General features: G+C 44.3%; 1 protein-coding gene across 6 annotated transcripts in view; it reads left to right on the forward strand.

Moving 5' to 3' along the window:
* JADE2 (jade family PHD finger 2) overlaps window positions 1-17,856 on the forward strand; it is a 210,528-nt gene that overhangs the window by 135,694 nt on the left and 56,978 nt on the right. For all 6 annotated transcript variants that reach the window (XM_045026036.1, XM_045026037.1, XM_045026034.1 and 3 more), the window contains one exon: window positions 14,119-14,288. In XM_045026036.1, the coding sequence (XP_044881971.1) occupies window positions 14,119-14,288 (170 nt within the window). The remainder of the gene's footprint in view (window positions 1-14,118; window positions 14,289-17,856) is intronic.

Genomic DNA, 17,856 nt, shown 5'->3' on the forward strand with positions numbered 1-17,856 from the left:
CACATTCACATGCCTGCTGTAACTCAGGGTTGCTTAATTTGCTAATGGATTTGTAAAACCAGACTTGGCAGGGGCTGACTTTGGAGCAGTACAAAATACTCTGGGCTAATAAGAATGGCCTCTGTGTTTTTTCCTCTTTCTAGAAAACAGAGATGCATTTCCACTGCAGTGTGTTTGAGCAGCATAAAATCACTTCCCAAGTGAAACAAGGTTATGGCCCGATGCCAGCAAAACCTCCGCCTGCCTGTGTAGATCTTCCAGGTTTATAAGTAAGTTAGTGGAAATGTGAATGAAGCCGAGTGGCAGCAGTGTAATCATTTGCGTTTGCCTGATTAATTGCACTGCAAAGTACTATTAGGGCCATCGGCAAGGGAAGTTGATTAGCTTTGGGATCGGTCCCCAAATGGACACATTAGCACAACAGAGATAACCATGGCAACGTGTCTGGCATTTATGTGCAGGCAGCTTGGGCATCTGAATCAGAGAAGTATAAGACAAAATGGCTGCTTGGTAAAAGTCCGCACATATTTTTAGGAAGCTGTTTTTCTCTTGCATTCTGTTCCTTCTCTCATTCAAGAAACAAGCATCAGAACCGCAGCAGGGACAGCGCATGACGAGGGATTTTTCAAAAGGAAGATAGTTTGTGGAGTACAAAGAAATGTTGTTTGTGAAAGACCAGGCAGGACTTAAAAGGAAGGCTCTGCTGGCTGCTTTCAGGAATTTAAGCACTCAGAGCAAGGGTTTTTTTAAAATTAAATATTTATTGTTATACACTAAGGCTTGTCCCTCCTGCGTGTGGCTGGAGAATTTGCTCTGTGATCCTGATAAGGAGGATGTTCCATCACCTTGCTAGGCAAACTGTGGCAACTTAAATTAACTCTTCATTTTCTTACTCTATGAGCATATTTGCCTTGTTCTTTAGATTTATGGCTTTCAGGTCACCAATTTCCCTTTAGATTATAGTGAAAGCGGGGCCTGAATGGCCATTTTTTTTCCATATTGTTATAAATCAAGGGTGCAGGTTTTTCTAAAGGATCACATTATTAAATTGTAGACTTTCTTGCTTTCATTGCTCTGCCTCGCTCCAAGCAATGTCTCTGAAGTACCTGATCCCCTGTGTGCGTGTTTGCATATGGCAGAGGGGGATGTGTTGACTTTTAGGAATACTGTTTTACACCAGTGCAAGTGAATGCAGCCTATGACAGTGGCTTGGGACCCTGCTGCTCAGCCTACCCTGGAACATTCTTCCAAAATGCTCTCTCTGTTCCTCTCCAGTCTCAAGTTTGACAATCTGTCCCAGACACCTTGCCTGTGTGCACTAAGCCCCTTTGTAAACAGCAGATACAATTATATTAGCAGACACAGTTTTGAAGGTGCAAATACAGTTCCCCTGGCCATTACTGAGCCATGTTTGAACAAGTGTTCTAGATTAGTGAAGGACATGATTTAGATCAGACTTCTGCACGTGGTTTTCAAAGGGCCATTCTGAATACAGATGAGCCAGGCAAGCTGCATATAAACTGTGTGAGCAGGCACTCTGTTTAAACTGGGTTTATTAAAGCCAGCTCTCCCAGTGCAGACAAGGCCTGAGTGAAATGAGTTTTGATCCCTCAGCTTATTATACCCAAGAAACATTATCTCGAAAATCCATGACTTAATTCAACATATTTGACAGCCTCCACTTAGGAGAAGCCTAGGACTAAGTCCACATGTAGACATAACTGCCTGTTGCTGCTAGCAAGTGTGATCAGTGATCAGGGTGTAGTGATTGCTGTGACAGAGTGGGCACCTGGATTGTTACTTGGCCTCAAGACACAGGGCGTTTCAGCGTCCAGTTCTGTCAGCTGCATCAGTGTCATTGTAAGTAGCTGTTGGTGCAGGACATAGACAAATGGCAAGGATGGTTGCACTGGGAAACAATGCTGCATTTCCTTCCCAAAATGCAGCATAACAGGGGAAAGTGTTTGATTCACCACCTTCTGCCCTCATTTACATGAGTGCAAAGCACTGATTTAGCAGTATTTTTTAATCATTCTGCACAGGTGTAAACTACTGCAGAAGGTCCTGGACAGTGGAGCATCTGGCCTCTAGTGCATTGCTGTCTCAGAGAATCTAAAACTTACCTTCAGTAAATGTGAACCAAGCATTCAGCCATCTGTAACTGTAGCTGTTTTTCTTTGGTGCCAGACTGGAGGGGTAGATTTCAACCAAAGCCTCACAGAAATGCTATTATTATAACTGATTGGAAAATGTGCAGCATCCTTTTGCGCATCGTCTCATATCAAGCAATACAGATCATAATTCAAGTGGCAACACTGAGTGTGTCCCGATAATCCAGAGTAAGGACGTTTTGCTTCCCAAGGCTGAGAAGCGCAGGTGCAGTGTTGTACTTCAGAAGATCTAGGATCGGGGTGGATTCAGATCTCATACCAGTGCAAATAAGTTGTAATGCCATGGACATCAGAAGAGTTACACTGGCATAAAACCAGCATAAGTGAAATTAGATTCAGGCCCCCAGTATTTACCCTGTCTCTGTGCATATCATAGAGCAGGAACTAACTACACTGCTAAAGTAGCTGTTGAGTCCAGGGTGAGCTCAGCTACCAGTTACTGGATCCGTTTAATCTCACTGTAAGAGTTTGGTAGTAGAGTTTGTCTTCATGAGACTAATATGAACAGCTTCACACCAATTACCTGGGCACTGCCAAATTCTGCACACTTCAGGAGACTTCACTGGGAATGAAATAGGCTTTCCTTTTGCATAGCTGTGCCAGCCTCAGGGTCGATTTACTGCGCTGTCAGCCAGGTTTCAAAAAAGCTCAACATCCAACAGCTCTTACTGTCCTCAGTGGGAGCTGATGGGTCCTGAACGCTTTTGAAAATCCTGGCCTTACTGTGCAGCATGTCAGTTTTAGAATCATAGAAGGGTAGGACTGGAAGGGACCTGAATTGATCATCTAGTTCAGTCCCCTGCACTCAGTATCATCACTCAGTACACTCAGGACTAAGTATTATCTAGACCATCCCCAACAGGTGTTTGTTCTTAAAAAATCTCCAATGATGGAGATTCCACAACCTCCCTAAGCAATTTATTCCATTACTTAACCTTAGGAAGTTTTTCCGAATATCCAACCTAAACTGCCCTTGCTGCAATTTAAGCCCATTGCTTCTTGTCTTATCCTCAGAGGTTAACGAGAACAATTTTTCACCTTCCTCCTTGAATACCTTTTGTATACTTGAAAACTGTTATGTCCCCTCTCAGTCTTCTCTTCTCCAAACTAAACAAACCCAGTTTTTCAGTCTTTCCGCATAGGTCATGTTTTCTAGACCTTTAATGATTTTTGTTGCTCTTCCCTGGACTTTTGCCAGTTTGTTCACATCTTTCTTGAAATGTGGCGCCCAGAAGCGGACACTCCCGATGAGGCTGTATCAGCGCGGAGTAGAGCGGAAGAATTACTTCTTGTGTCTTACTTGCAGTACTCCTGCTACTACATCCCAGAATGATATTTGCTTTTTTTTGCAACAGTGCTACACTGTTGACTGGTATTTAGCTTGTGATCCACTATAACTTCTAGATCCCTTTCCACAATACTTCTTCCTAGGCAGTCATTTCCCATTTTGTATGTGTGCAGTGGATTGTTCCTTCCTAAGTGGAGCACTTTGCATTTATAGAGCAAGGCTTTGGGCATTAGCAATTCTTATTCCTGACTTTGCCACTTGTGTGACCTTGGTTCAGTTATTTGACTTCTCAGGGCCTCAGTGGGTAGGATATTGCTTACCTATTTCAAAGGGGTGTTGTGAAGGTTAGTTATTAAACATTTGTAAAGCCTTTTAGGATCTATATAAGTGCTATCTATAGTAGGTACAAAGAATCACTTTTATTAGGGTGCTGGAGTCCTGCCAAATAAGGGGAAATTCCAAACTCACATAAAGTTTAGTGGTTCTGTTTACAAGAGACACTTTGTATTAATATATATTCAATCATAGACTATCAGAGTTGGAAGGGACCTCAGGAGGTCATCTAGTCCAACCCCCTGCTCAAAGCAGGACTTATCCCCAGACAGATATTTGCCCCAGATCCCTAAATATCCCCTGAAGGATTGAACTCACAACCCTGTGTTTAGCAGGCCAAGGCACAAACCACTGAGCTATCCCATCCTTCCTCCCTTACACTACTCTTAGTTAGTAGTGGTGAGTAAACTGCAGTTGAACAGGAACCATGGAAGGACTATCATACTGTAATAAACAAATACAGTAATGCTTTTGTTATTTTCCCCAATATGAAATTGAGTTAGACATCATAAGACACTTTCCATAATACTAGTGGCTTGTTTTACACATATTTATTGAGGATCAATAACAATGCATCATGCATTGTGTCGGTTACATCTTTCCATATTAATAAATATGTTTTTAGTAATCAGTTAGCATGTAAGGAGCAAACAGTGGCTGTTCCATAAAATCCAGGTAATTTTGAAATTAAGAAAATTAACTGTAATGTTTATGTTGAAATGTTGGAGAAACCTTAATTTAGGGCTGTACCATTGATTAGCAACTATACATTAGCAACTATAGACTCCAATCCGCACCTTTGGTATTCTGGGGATCTCAAAGCCATGAGTTAAATACAGTCTTGCATTTTCAGGTTCTCAGTATATAGCTAACACAGCAGTTACAGGTCTGTCGCATCTTATGCGCATTTAACATGTGCGATTTCAACTTTACGCGGTTGGCAAAAACAAAAAAAAAAAGAGAAAAATAACAATTTAAATACTGTTTCTGTAGTGCAGGCAATTCTGCCCGCCATTCAACTCAATGTAATTTTGACTATACGCAGTTTTCGCTTTACGCGCTCACCGCGGAACGGAGCCCCTGCGCAAGATGAGACAGACCTGTACCACTGTTAGCCAGATGATTGGAAGACTGGGTGAAGGTTTAGGCCTGGTCTACACTAGGGTGGTGGTGGGGATCGATTTAAGTTACGCAACTTCAGCTACGTGAATAGCGTAGCTGAAGTCGACGTACTTGGATCTACTTACCGCTATGTCTTCACTGCAGTAAGTCGACGGCTGACGCTCTCCCATCGACTCCGCCTGTGCCTCTCGCCCTGGTGGAGTACCAGAGTCAACAGGAGAGCACTCGGCAGTCTATTTATCGCATCTAAACTAGACGCGATAAATCGACCCCTGCAGGGTCGATCACTGCCTGTCGATGCAGCGGGTAATGTAGACAAGCCCTTATCTCTTTCTGGTATCTCAACATTGGGTTAAGCAATGTTGTATTTTAAATTCCTTTCTGCAGAGGGATAGTGATATACAGGACCTATGCATATCAGTGCTCCATTAACAGGGCAGTATCATATTTACTGATAATGCATAAAGGATCCCCCAGCCACCATCAGTCTGCACTTGCATCTCTACCAGACTTAGTACGTTCTAATGACTGTCAATACAGTAAATTGCCTAGGCGTGCTGTCCCTTTGATATTCACACAGAATATTAATCTTTGCACTTTTATGCCAGGCTAAAAATAAACTCTTCATTCTGCTGAGGTTCAAAGATCAACATTTTGCACATCACCACCTGGACACATTTCAAAGTGTCACCTGTTGCAGCTGGCTGTTCAGTAAGCAAGTTACATAACTAGGATTAATAAAGGCTTACAGCCCGATTGTGCAGTATAGTTCCTTGTATCTGTTCAATCATCTCTTTGCACCAGTGAAACAGAAATATTCATTGCAGTTGGATATTTTTTCCAAAAGAGCATTAGGCTTTCCTTTAAGACCCACTGTGCTGAGCTTTCCTGGTGACTTACCATAGGACTGCTGCTTTGCATTGCTAACCGGAAAGCTAGGTTAATAGATAAAGTTAATGTCAGTTCTGGCTGGTCCTGAGCAAGATGCATTGGTGATGGTGACTCCTATCTTCCAGGTGACTGGGTGCTCCTTAACTCAAAGCACTGATACTTGCTAGTGATTTTCATAAGTCTAAGCTTTATTGCTTATGCCTGCATTGTATGAATACTCATACAGAATTTACTAAAGACCCGAAGCCCTATCCTAGATTGCACTGGGCTCAGTGTAAAACCTGGGAGGGAATCTCCGAGGGTTAGTCTTTGTTTAGTTTCTGAAGTCCTAGCCAGAAATCTGGAGGGTTATTACAGTGGCATCTTTCACTGTCTGACTGACAGTGGTTGTATTTCCTAGTGCATTGCTCCTTGACGTCACCCTTTGGATCTTTCTTAGAACTTAGCTTGCCTTTTGCTCCTGTAGCACATAATAATACTTGGCAATTGTAGAGCACTCATCCATAGCCCCCAAAGCGCTTTACATAGGGGCTTACAGGTCTGTAGCCTCAGTTCACAGATGGGGAAACCAAGGCACAAAGAGATTAGGTGGTTTGCACAAGGTGACAGAGTAAGTCAGTGGACAAGACAAAGAACCCAGGTGTCCCGATTCTCATTCACTGAGTCACATAGTCTCGTCTTTTACTCCTGCATCTGAAGTGTGGTGTTCTGATGGCAGTGAGCAGTTTGGCTATTGAACAGACAGTGGCTAGGACACTAGCCTGGGACTTAAGAGACCTAGGTTCAGTTCCTTGCTTTGCCACAGGCTTTCTGTGTGACTTGGGCAAGTCACTTTGTCTCTCTGTGACTCAGTTCCCCATCTGGTGCAGGGAGGGTAAATACATTAAAGTATCTCCTGTGATGAATTCTTTGACAGCCCTGTTTTAAAATCAGTTGTAAGCACAGATAGCAGGTTTGATTGGCCTCTCATTTACACCAGTGTAACTCTCTGACTTCTGTGAAGCTATCCCCAGTTCACAGCGGTGTAAGTGAGGGGAGAATCAGGCCCCCGGGTTTGGCATGATCCGAAATATCCCAGCCACAGACGGTTTTTTGAAAGCTGTAATACAGTAAAGTTTGTTGCTTTGTGCTTGTTTGTTTCCTTGCAGCATGTTTGTATATTGACATTTGTGTCATGATGTGATATTTCAAGGAGGAAATGTGATCTGTGCAAATATTGCTGCAAGCTTCAGCTCCTAAGTTTGCAGAGAGCTGTCAGAGCTGGCACCGCGCTTTGCTTTTCAATTCTAGCTCTTCCTGTGATTGCATGTCATTATGTGTGACACTGTTGTCATGCACATGGCAAGTGTGACACGTGATGCTATAAAGTTGCTGAAGAATGCGGGAGAATTGACAGCGAGTGCCTGCTCATTTCCCATCCAGGAAGTTAATGGCAGATGAGGCAGCTTCGCTTCGCTTCTCTTCATCCTGGTTCTTATTACACAGTGTCCAGAACCAATCCATAAGTGTGATATGTGATTCCTTTCATTCCAAAGCATCCCAAAGTGCCCCACTCACTGTATACATACAGGAGGGCAGCCACCTTCTGTGGTATCATCTACAAGGATTCCTGTGCCATCAGGGTAGTAGACAGCTTCCTCACAGCACATTACACGGCAGTGTAATCGCATTTGGTCGGGACATCCCTGCTCTTACAAAGGGTCTTCTGGGAGCTTGAACGTCTACACAGAGCAGACAGGACCTCGGTTTGTCTTATCCAGGAGCAAAATCTGATATTTTTTGCACTGCTATAAATTAGAAGTAACTCTCTCTGATGCTAGTGGCGTTACAAGCACAGTCAGAATCTGGCCCTCAGTAAACACTATAATACTCAACGGGTCTGGTTCTCGTCTCATTTACACTGATGTAATTCAAGAGTTAACTTCACTGAAGTCAAAAGAATTCTGCTGTATTTAGGGGAGAGCTGGGCACCGTTTATCTAGCTGGGAAGGATGAAGAAGTTAAATGACCCTTTTACAACGTGATTCTATAGCTTCAAAGAGTCTCAGGCTCAGATTTTGATATTAGTGACTCCAGGAACACTGGACTAACTCCACTGCAGTAGCTGAGGTATACTGAGATGCAGGGCAGGATGCATTGCTGGTGGAAATCGGCCTATGCTGATTTAAATCAATGCAAGATTCTGACCGTTAATGTTTCCAGTCAGATGCTCAAGAACTCAGTCCAAGGCCCATCAAAGTCTGTAGGAGCCTTTCCATGAACTTTGCTGTGAATTAGATTGGGCCCTGAATCGCAGTGCCTCCCCAAGACAATCTCCATTTGTGTGGGAGGGTGGGCAAGGAGGAATTCCATTGAGTTTCTGCGTGGTAGCCCGTCATACTATGAAACAGTTCATCCTGAGGTATCTCAGGAGTGTGTAGCTGTGGTGTTGTACATTCCTATGTAGGGCTTGTGTCGGTTCAGTGGGACTGCTTGTGGAGTAGGGTACTACTCAGTGTGTCTAGAGGGTGGAAGCACTGAACCCGTAGCCTTCCTCCACTGGCAGAGAGTGAGGCCACCTTGACGTCTCTGAGGCCTGGAAGAAAATAGACTTGAGAAGAGGCTTCCTCATGTGATGGGCAATTCTGGGACACTGTGTTTGGGAAGTGGGAGCTCAGTGTCTGGTGGTGAGCCGATGTTTCCAACTCATCTCACCTAAGACAAAGCATTAACCTCACATTCATTCAGAGGGCAAAAAAAGAGCTCCACCCTTTAATTCGCCCCAGGAGAGGAACAGCTTCAAAATGCAGAACGAGGACTTGCAGGCAGATCCTGATCTGCTGTATTGCAGGGCGAAAGGGGTCACTCAGTGTAAAAGAGATTGGTATCTGGCTGTCAGCATTTCTTAATTGGGGATTTTAATGTATCATCCCATATCATCCAGTTTGAACTCAGATTGCTCACCCACAATTACAGTTGATCAAATATTGCTGCATGGCAAAGCTCCAGAAAAGACTTGTCAGTTCAGTACCTTCTGCTAGATCAGGGGTAGGCACTTGAGGCACGGGTGCCGAAGGCAGCACACGAGCTGTCTTTCAGTGGCACTCACACTGCCCAGGTCCTGGCCACCGGTCCGGGGGGCTCTGCATTTTAAAGTTTAAATGAAGCTTCTTAAACATTTTAAAAACCTTATTTACTTTACATACAACAATAGTTTAGTTATATATTATAGACTTATAGAAAGAGACCTTCTAAAAACGTTAAAATGTATGACTGGCACGCGGAACCTTAAATTAGAGTGAATAAATGAATACTCAGCACAGCACTTCTGAAAGGTTGCTGACCCCTGTGCTAGATAGTGTTGGATCCCTGGGGTGCACTAACGCGACTTGCCAGGGCAGTTGTTGAACTGCACACGCTCCTTACTGAGCACTGTGCAGGAGGCGTGAGCATGTGATCACAAATGATCATTGTACAAAACTAAAGGATGGCCTTGTTTTTGCAGAGGACCCCCTATACAAAATAAGATAGGCCTGGCCCCATCACCTCCTTTGATTACCCCCCTCACACACACTTCCCGGCCTGTTGGTGGTACTGTGACTGGTGGGGTAGGGTGTGTGTGATTGGGAATGTGCAGAGAGCCCTATCAGACTTAAAACCCCGTGTCTGCCTGTCCATCTGTGTAAGCTGCTAACCTCCCTAGGCACAAAAACAACAGGGAGTCCGGTGGCACCTTAAAGACTAACAGATTGTTGTTTTTGTGGATACAGATTAACACAGCTACCCCCTGATACTTGACTACCTAGGCACAGAGTCTCTCCTTTCTGGCTGGCGTAGATGAGCATCGGCTCATTATGATGGAAACAGTACCTCACTGAGAGAGAGGCAGGATTCCTGAGCTCCTTGAAAAAGCAGCTTTATCCTTAACAACCACATTCTTCTGCTTCTAGCTTCACAGTCTAAGAATAACAAGAGTTTCATTGGCTTCTCGTCCCCATCTGATAGCCCTCAAAGTAAATGACTGTAATAGCTGTCATAGCTTGGCTTACCACATCTCAGCGGAGGCTGGAGTAGCCTACTTTTCACTTGTGCTTTTTCACATTAAATTTCCCAGCTCTGTACAGAGCAGTATATATAAAAATCCAGGCTGGCTATTTCTTTCCTGAAGTGGCACTTCGTCCACATGATTATTCTCACTCATCCCTTCAGTGAGCTCTGAGGGGGAAAAAACCCTCTGATATCACAGGGACCAATGTGAGGAGATTCATGCAGACAGATTTAGCCGGAGGTAGGGTTATTTGTTTGACTTCGGAATCAAAACATGTGGGAGGTTGCTGCCAACAGATGTGTAGTAATGCTCGCAAGACAGAAAGAAATAAAAGCACCACATGAAGAGAAAAAATGGCTTAATCCTTCGTGGTGTGAGAGGAAAGTATTTAATTCCTCGAAAGATAGATTGTTCTCAAAGAGACCTAGGCCCAAAGCTTTCGTATTGGTCATTCCTGATGGCTCTCTTGAAATCTGGGATTCTGCTGAATGCAGGGTAAAAGAGGCAAGAATGGAGAGTGTGGAGAACAGATGAATTCTTATTGATAACCATCATCTATTTTTAAAAAGAATAAGATATACCATTAAAAATTGCATGTGATGTCATGTTTATTACTCCTGAAGTCAGTAATATTATGAAACCAATTTAGCAGAAGGGGAAACTTGGGTAGAAAGTGCTTGAGGCCACAGAGACAGCAAGTAGGAGAGGGAGGTTTGGAACTCAGGAGTTCCTGGCTGCTGGGCTTGTGTTCAGACCACCGAGCTGCTTTGTAAAACAAATTCAGCAGCTCCATGTTTACATCTATTGAGACTGGTGTGGAAGCTCCTAAGGTGCAGGAGAACAGCCTGTTGTATGGGCAGCTCCTAAGGCTGTAGGACAGGGTGGCAGAGGGAGGTAAGCCAGCAAACTCTCTCAGGCTGTGTGGGGAAAACACATTAAATGATTGATAGTGTCCCAAAGAACTGACAGCTGCTCTCTCTTGTATCATTGTCATATTGCCTAGGGCTGACTCCTCCTTGTTTTTTTAGGGCTAAAGGATTCTCTTAAGGGAGCAGTAAAAATAAATGAAAGACTGATGGGGCCACCCCCCTTTTAGCGTTAAGGAGAAGCCTGGTTGTAGAGAGCCTAACGCAGCTCAGTGCACTGGGTGGTTTTTCTTGTGCCAGAGGCAGCGTCAGACTTGGTAGCATGCTTAGTAGGTTCCAGTGTAACGCAGACCTGGCCGAGCGGGGCTGGAGGAATAAGGAGAGCGCTAACCTGAGTCCCATGCACATTTGTGCTAATTCAAATCATTTCATGATCAACCTTGCAAATAAAAATGTTGCAGGTTCGGGGCTCTGCACAAGTCTGCGATAAGTTCTGCTCAGACTAAAGTGAGGGAGCGTGATTTCTGGGAGAAAAGGAATGTCTGGAATGGCTGTTAAGTCCTTCCTGGACATAGCTGTGTGCAGGGATATGTCAGGCAAGTAATGGCATCCCAGGGTGGGCAGCTTTCCTGTGCAGAACTAGGTGATTGGGGGCATCATTAAAAAGAGAGAAGGACGGTCGACTAAATGTAGAGTAGTGTGGTTTAGAGGTTAAAGCAGGCATTGGGAATCAGGACTCCTGGATTCTATCCACAGGTCTTCCACTGTCTCATTGTGTGGACAAGTTTGGACCAATCAGTCTGGTCCATGATCTGTAAACTGGGGATATTGTGAGGCTCTGTTTATCCATGGTTGTAAAACACTTGGGGCTCCCTAGATGAAAGGCTCTTCAGAGCTGCAAACTGTTGTTGTTTGGTAAGATGCTTGTTTAACAGTTTTCTACATCCTAAGGCCAGGATTTAGGGAGCATAATGGCACAATAAGGCATTCACAGAGCTGGACTCCTGAAAGCGTAGCGGGCCCAAGAAGCAGGACCCCAGCCCTCAGTTGGCAGGCTTTCTTGGAAAGGAAAGTGCTGTTGAGAAAAGGAAAGTTCCCAGATGACCGCAGCATTTTCAGTGGTTGCTGTGAATGCTTAACTAGCAGCATTCTAAGCACCCAGGTGAGTCCTTTGCACAGCTGGCTTGCATGCTGTGGCTGGAAGCCGGTCTCGGTCTCAGAAAACCTGGCAGCTACAAAGCCAGGTACGCAGAGGGGATTTACTTAATGATCTTACTGAACTGGGCCTAAACCTCTCTGCCTAGTTTCTAGCTAAAACTTGGGATCTTTGTGCACTTTCAGTGGTTACAGCAATCTAGAGGGAGTTTGGAAAACTCCTCGCTAAATTCCAAACTCCTCGTGTGTATCCTCCAAGCTCAAATTCACTCCCTCGGGTTGAGTAGCCCAGCAAACACGAACAATTCAGAGCTGCTTCTGGTGCCAGTAAATAGTGTGGGCCAAGTTCATTCCTTGGGTAACTTCACTGGGCTTTCATGGGGTTACATCTGCAATACATTTGGCCCATTATATGTTTCCCAAAGTTAAATGGAAAATTTCCCAAACAGCAGACACATGGTTTCACCTGTGCTTTGACTATAAGCTCAGTTTATCTTCATTCTTTCAGTGTGCAGTCCTGGACCTGAACAAATAAACCCCTGACTGTAGGTCTCTGCTTCGAGGTACTTCAATCTTTATACAAGTTTTAAAACTCACTTACAAATATTCAGTCTGTCTCAGCCAGAAGTGTGCATTGGGCTCCATTGCTAATCCGTGGGATTCATGTTCAGATACCTTATGCAGTAATGTTTTCCACTTCCGCTGTCCATCACCATCCGCTGGAGAAGACCAGTGGGCCTGATCTTGCATTAAGCTGGTGCCTAGGGGACACAACCAAGACTGGGTCCCCATTGTATTATGTGCTCCATATACACATTGTAAGAGAGAGCTCCTACCCCAAACATTTTAAAGTATAAATAGACAAGGCAAAGGGTGAAAGAAGGGAAGGATTATTATTCCTACTTTACAAATGGGAAGCAGAGAGAATAAGGGATTATCTACACAAACAATGAGTTTATGGCAAGCTGGGGAGTAACTCTACCACACACTAGCCTGCCGTGCACTAACTGTCTCTGTGGACCCTGCTGACGCACACTAACAGTTTCAAAGAGAATTATATCAAAGTGCATTAACAAATTGTTAATGAGCATCAGCAGGGTCTGCGTGGACAGTTAGCTCATGGCAGGCTAGTTCAGGGTAGATTCACACCCCACCTTGCCGCAAACTAAATGTTTGTCTAGACTTGCCCAAGGAGTCTGTGGCAGAGCTGGGATCTGCACCTTGCTTCAAGAGTTCCAGCTCAGTGCCTTAACCACCAGACCATCCTTCCGCTCATAGATCAATTTCAGATGCCTTCACCGCTCATGAAGCAAGTAAGCATTGTTATCCCTATTTACTGATTGGGAAACAAAAGGCAGAGAGGGTAAGAGCCATGCCCAAGCTCGTGCAGCAAGTTAGCAGCAGAACCAGAAATATAGCCCAGACCCCCTGAATACTAGTGCCTTGCTCTAACCACTAGGCAAAGCACCACGCTTGTGAAGAGTGCTTTACTGTACATTTTGAAAAGCATAGCCTCTCCAGTACCTAAAAACCAAGCTCAAATAGTTTGTTTTGGTACAGTGTCCTGTTTACCCTGGCACATCCTCCTCTTTCTCATCTGATGGCAGTCACCTCACCCCACCCGGATTGCAAGCTGCGCAAAGTATTTTTTTACAGCAGCCGCATCTGACTCTTTAAAAACCTTCCTTGACCCACTGCTTTAAGCAGCTGAATTGTTATTCTGGAGGTTCTTTATTCCTTTTTATTTTAAGGAAATGAAAATTAGTGATGTGTAATTGCTCGCTGGTGGTTTCTTTACCTCTGTTTGGGCTGTCTTGTCTACCATCTGCTTCTCAGTTAGAGGCAATGCCAAGGTATATGGAGGGGAAGTCAATCTGTGCCCTTTTCGTGCTGTTACAGCTCCTGGGACACACTTAAAAAGATGCAGGGCACACATCCTTCTGCATTAATCACTTCTTATGTGAATATATCAATTAAAAACAACACCTGCAATGGCAACGATCCCTCTGGGTTGACAGATAACCGAGAAGGTTTAGCATCCTGTCGAAATAGCCAGCATCTCTCAGGGTCTCCCACGATGCCACATGCTTAATTTTAAGCATGGGAGTAGCCCCGTTGACTTTGATGGGACTGCTTAACGTTAAGCACATACATAAGTGTTGGCAAGATCAGGGCTTTAGGGCTAAATAGTTTGTAGTGAGGTTTCTAATGATAAATTCTTTAGGTACTGCAGCTCTTTCTTATGCTCTCCTTTTCCTCTCCTAGGATTACGCCCCTGCTAGAGGAGTCTCCTCCACAGGTTTCCCCAAGCAGTCTGTCTGCCTCTGAGATTTCGGAGGTCCACAGGACGTGCTCACAAGGAGTGATCCGCTACGACCTGGATGAGATTGACGCTTGCTGGCTGGAGCTTGTGAACATGGAGTTCAGGGAGATGGGTAGGTGTTGCTGTTATTTCTCTGCTTGCCGGGGAGCACCCAGAGTTGGTATTATGCCTTATTAATTATGAAAACAAAAAAGGTTGAGGCCTTCCGTGCTGCTTTCACCCAGTAGAGCAGGGATTCTCAAATTGGGGGTCGTGGTTTATGAGCCTCAAAGGTTCATGAGATGGTTACGTGGGGGTTGTGAGCTCTCAGCCCCCGGGATTGCCCACACAAAAAGTTTGAGAACCACTGCAGTAGAGCAAGGAGGTTGATTTACAGAACAGAATCCAGACTCCCACTGCTGCACTTTAACTCCATTCCCATCTCTAGCTTCATCTCCATTACTGCTCCCCAAAGCACTGTACTGCAGGAAGTGCCCCGTGGCCAGGAGAGGAAAAGGAAAGGTACGACACCGACATCTACTCCTCTTCCCTTGATTCTCTCCAAAATCACAAAGGCCCTGCTCAACTGTCTTCTTGCCAAACTGAGAAATGGAGGCAGAGGAAAGAAACGGCATTATTTCGGTCAAAATATGTACAGCTGAGGAATACTCATCATGGGGTGCCTCTCCTTTTCCAGTTGTCTGTGCATGGCACAGCGTGGTATTGCTAGCATAACTGTGGCTTTATATCACTGCACATTTTAATCCATTTCAGTTAGACAGAAGTAAATGGGATTGGGAGTTAGCCCATTAGTGTTTATGATGTTCAGCTGGGCAAACGTATTAGCACTGCTCCAAGAATCAGTGTGGTTGAGTTAAATCTGACTCGCTTTATTATTTCTTTAAAGCATCAGGTTACAAATACAGTGTCTTAAAGGCTTGTTGGTTGTGAAGCTGCCACATTCATTGTTAACGTGCAAGACTGAGATGAGACCGCTGGTTTCACAGCTTGGGGAGGAAAGGGGACTGAGGTGCTAGCATGGCACCACAAGCAAACTGGGTCTCTTGCTTAACCAGAAGTTGCTTGTTATCTTTAACGTGCATCTTCCAAATGTTAATATTTTGGATTAGATAGATTGTTTTACCAATAGAAATGCAATAAGATATATATTGAATTTAAAAGCCAGAGATTAGGAAAGGGAGCTGCTTGTTGCAATAGTACACAGTGTAGATATTACTGTAGTATCTTATTTTTATATTGCCAAAGAGGCCTGGAGTGGAGCCCCTTTTGAGATCACAACCCAAACCGTCATCATTGCAGGAGTTTCTGTAGCGATGATGAAATATACTCCCCACATCCCTAAGGAGTGAGCCTGCTGCCTCTGCCACACCTCCAATCCTTGATGAACCAGACATGGGAGACTTGGACTTGCTTGCATGGAGATGAAGAGTGATCCCGTAGGGCACTGATCTGGGGATCAGGAGATTGACACTGCCACTGACCATCTCTGTGACCTTGGGCAAGCTGCTTCACTTGGCTTCTGTGCATCTTTGTGCCCTCTCTGACCCTTTGTCTGTCTTGTTTATTCAGAGAGTAAGTGCTTTGGGGCAAGGTCTGTCTCCTACTGTGTGTTTGCACAACACCTAGCACAGTGAGGCCCTGATCTCACATAGAGCCTCTAAGTGCTGCTGAACTACCAACGATAAACAATAGTTTTGAATCCATGGATTTCCAATCACGGTAGTGCAAAGAAACCAGGAGCCCATCAGGCCGAATCAGCAATCTATTTTTGTTTTTAAAAAGAGCCCAGTAACTACTGTCTTAGCCTTTAATTTTCTGGGGAGGAGCAGGGATTTGAAAATAGTATCCAGTGATTTCCATGAGATCCACTGAGAATGTAGCTCTGGTATAAGGATTCTGCTGTCTCTCCCCTCTGCCCTAGGTCTGCATTAGAACTATGCCTAGGACATTTTTTCCAGTGACTTGAAAGAGAAACGTGGCATAGATTAATAATACATCCTCCAATACAGTGTGGGCATAAAAGTCTGGCAGGTGAAAAGTGTCATCTTGAGGTTAATGCCCAGGATGGCAATTCACGAGCTCTGCTGTCTTCTACTGACTTACTGTGTGATCATGACCAAATCACTTAAACTCTCTGTGCTTGAGTTTCCCAAACTGTAAAGTGGGGACGGTAATGCTTACCTACTTGCAAAAGTGTTCCAATGAAATATATTAGTGCTTTGTGATCCCCAGCTTGAGGGCGAAGTAAGTGATTCTAAGTTGTTCTAAGATATGTCGACTTCAGCTACGCTATTCTCGTAGCTGAAGTTGCGTATCTTAGATCGATCCCCTCCCCGCCCCCCACAGTGTAGACCAGGCCTGAGACAAGTAAGCAGCTTTACTGAGAAACAAAAGATTATCAGTTTAAATGTAAAGTCTAGTAATTGATCACATAAAAAGCTTTGTCAGTTAAAAAACCCTTCCTTTGTCATGATCACATGCCAATAACCAGCTACTGTATCCTGTAGAAATACACTGTTTAAAAAGCTCCTAGCTGATAAAGATGAGTTCAACATTTAAGTGTGCCCGAACAATTTATTTGTTGCGGCTGCAATGTGAGATAATAAAGAAAGTGGATCTAAAGTAATTTGGATCAGACATTGACCAGATTTATGAGTATAGGACATTATAGACAGCACAAGACCTTTCCTTTTAGGGAGAAGCCCTGCCGTAAGTCTTTGGTTTTTTATTAAGATTTCACGCCACATGTTGTGATCTCCATTAAATTCAAACCTATTGTAGGATTGTGGCTAGAGAGACATCAAAGCCTCAGAATGAAAAGTCCCTTTGCTGTGATTGCACTTCACACACACAAAATCCTAGAGAAATTGCTAAAAATGTTGATGCCTGAATCAGTCTTGCTGAAGGCAGAATGAACATTTCTAAGTATTCCTCAACTTAATCCATACAGTATATGCAGCTTATATAAGTTCACTGTGGGCTCTACACTCAGAGCTCTACCGTAGGCACTTGAGGTGTTCGTGTTGTTTTATAGGGATAGCAAGAACCACCTGGGTCAGATTTACTCCTGGTGTAGTGGGGATGGGATAGGAATTCATCGTAATATGTGTAAGATATGTCTGTGTGATGATTAGAACATCTCAAGTCAAGGGAGGTGAAGTCCATCTTAAGTGAACATTGCTGGAACAAACTGAGGTTGGTGAAGTTACACTGGGGTGAAGTCTGCCCAGCTGGCCAAATTCAGCCGTTCAGTATGAGAATGTGCATCTCCCATTGATTGTACAAAATTTATACCTGGGGGATCAAAACGGGCTCTTTGCTGGAGGTTCAGATGACACCCCAAGAACCCACCCTCCACTGATTTGTTCTAATACGAGAACCCGGAAAGCATGCAGCCTGTGTAAGCCCTGAGGCCTGAGAGCCGCCACTCTCCCCATGTGAGAGCAGGAGCCCTGTTGATATATATGGGAGGGACAGATGGCAAGACATTCTCTTTGAAGAGAACTTGATGTTAGAACTCGCTCCCCTTCCTGTGACCAGTTCTTGAAGCCTGGGGTGTTCCTTGAGGAGTCACACGGGTCAGCAGCAATACCTGGCATTACAGCTAGAGCCTTTTGTTACGAAAAGGCTAATGGTTTTCAGTCACTTCCAACGTGAGCTGCAGTCAAACTAGTGACTTG

The sequence above is a fragment of the Mauremys mutica genome, chromosome 8 (assembly GCF_020497125.1).
Source record: "Mauremys mutica isolate MM-2020 ecotype Southern chromosome 8, ASM2049712v1, whole genome shotgun sequence".
In the NCBI taxonomy this organism is placed as follows: Eukaryota; Metazoa; Chordata; order Testudines; family Geoemydidae; genus Mauremys; species Mauremys mutica.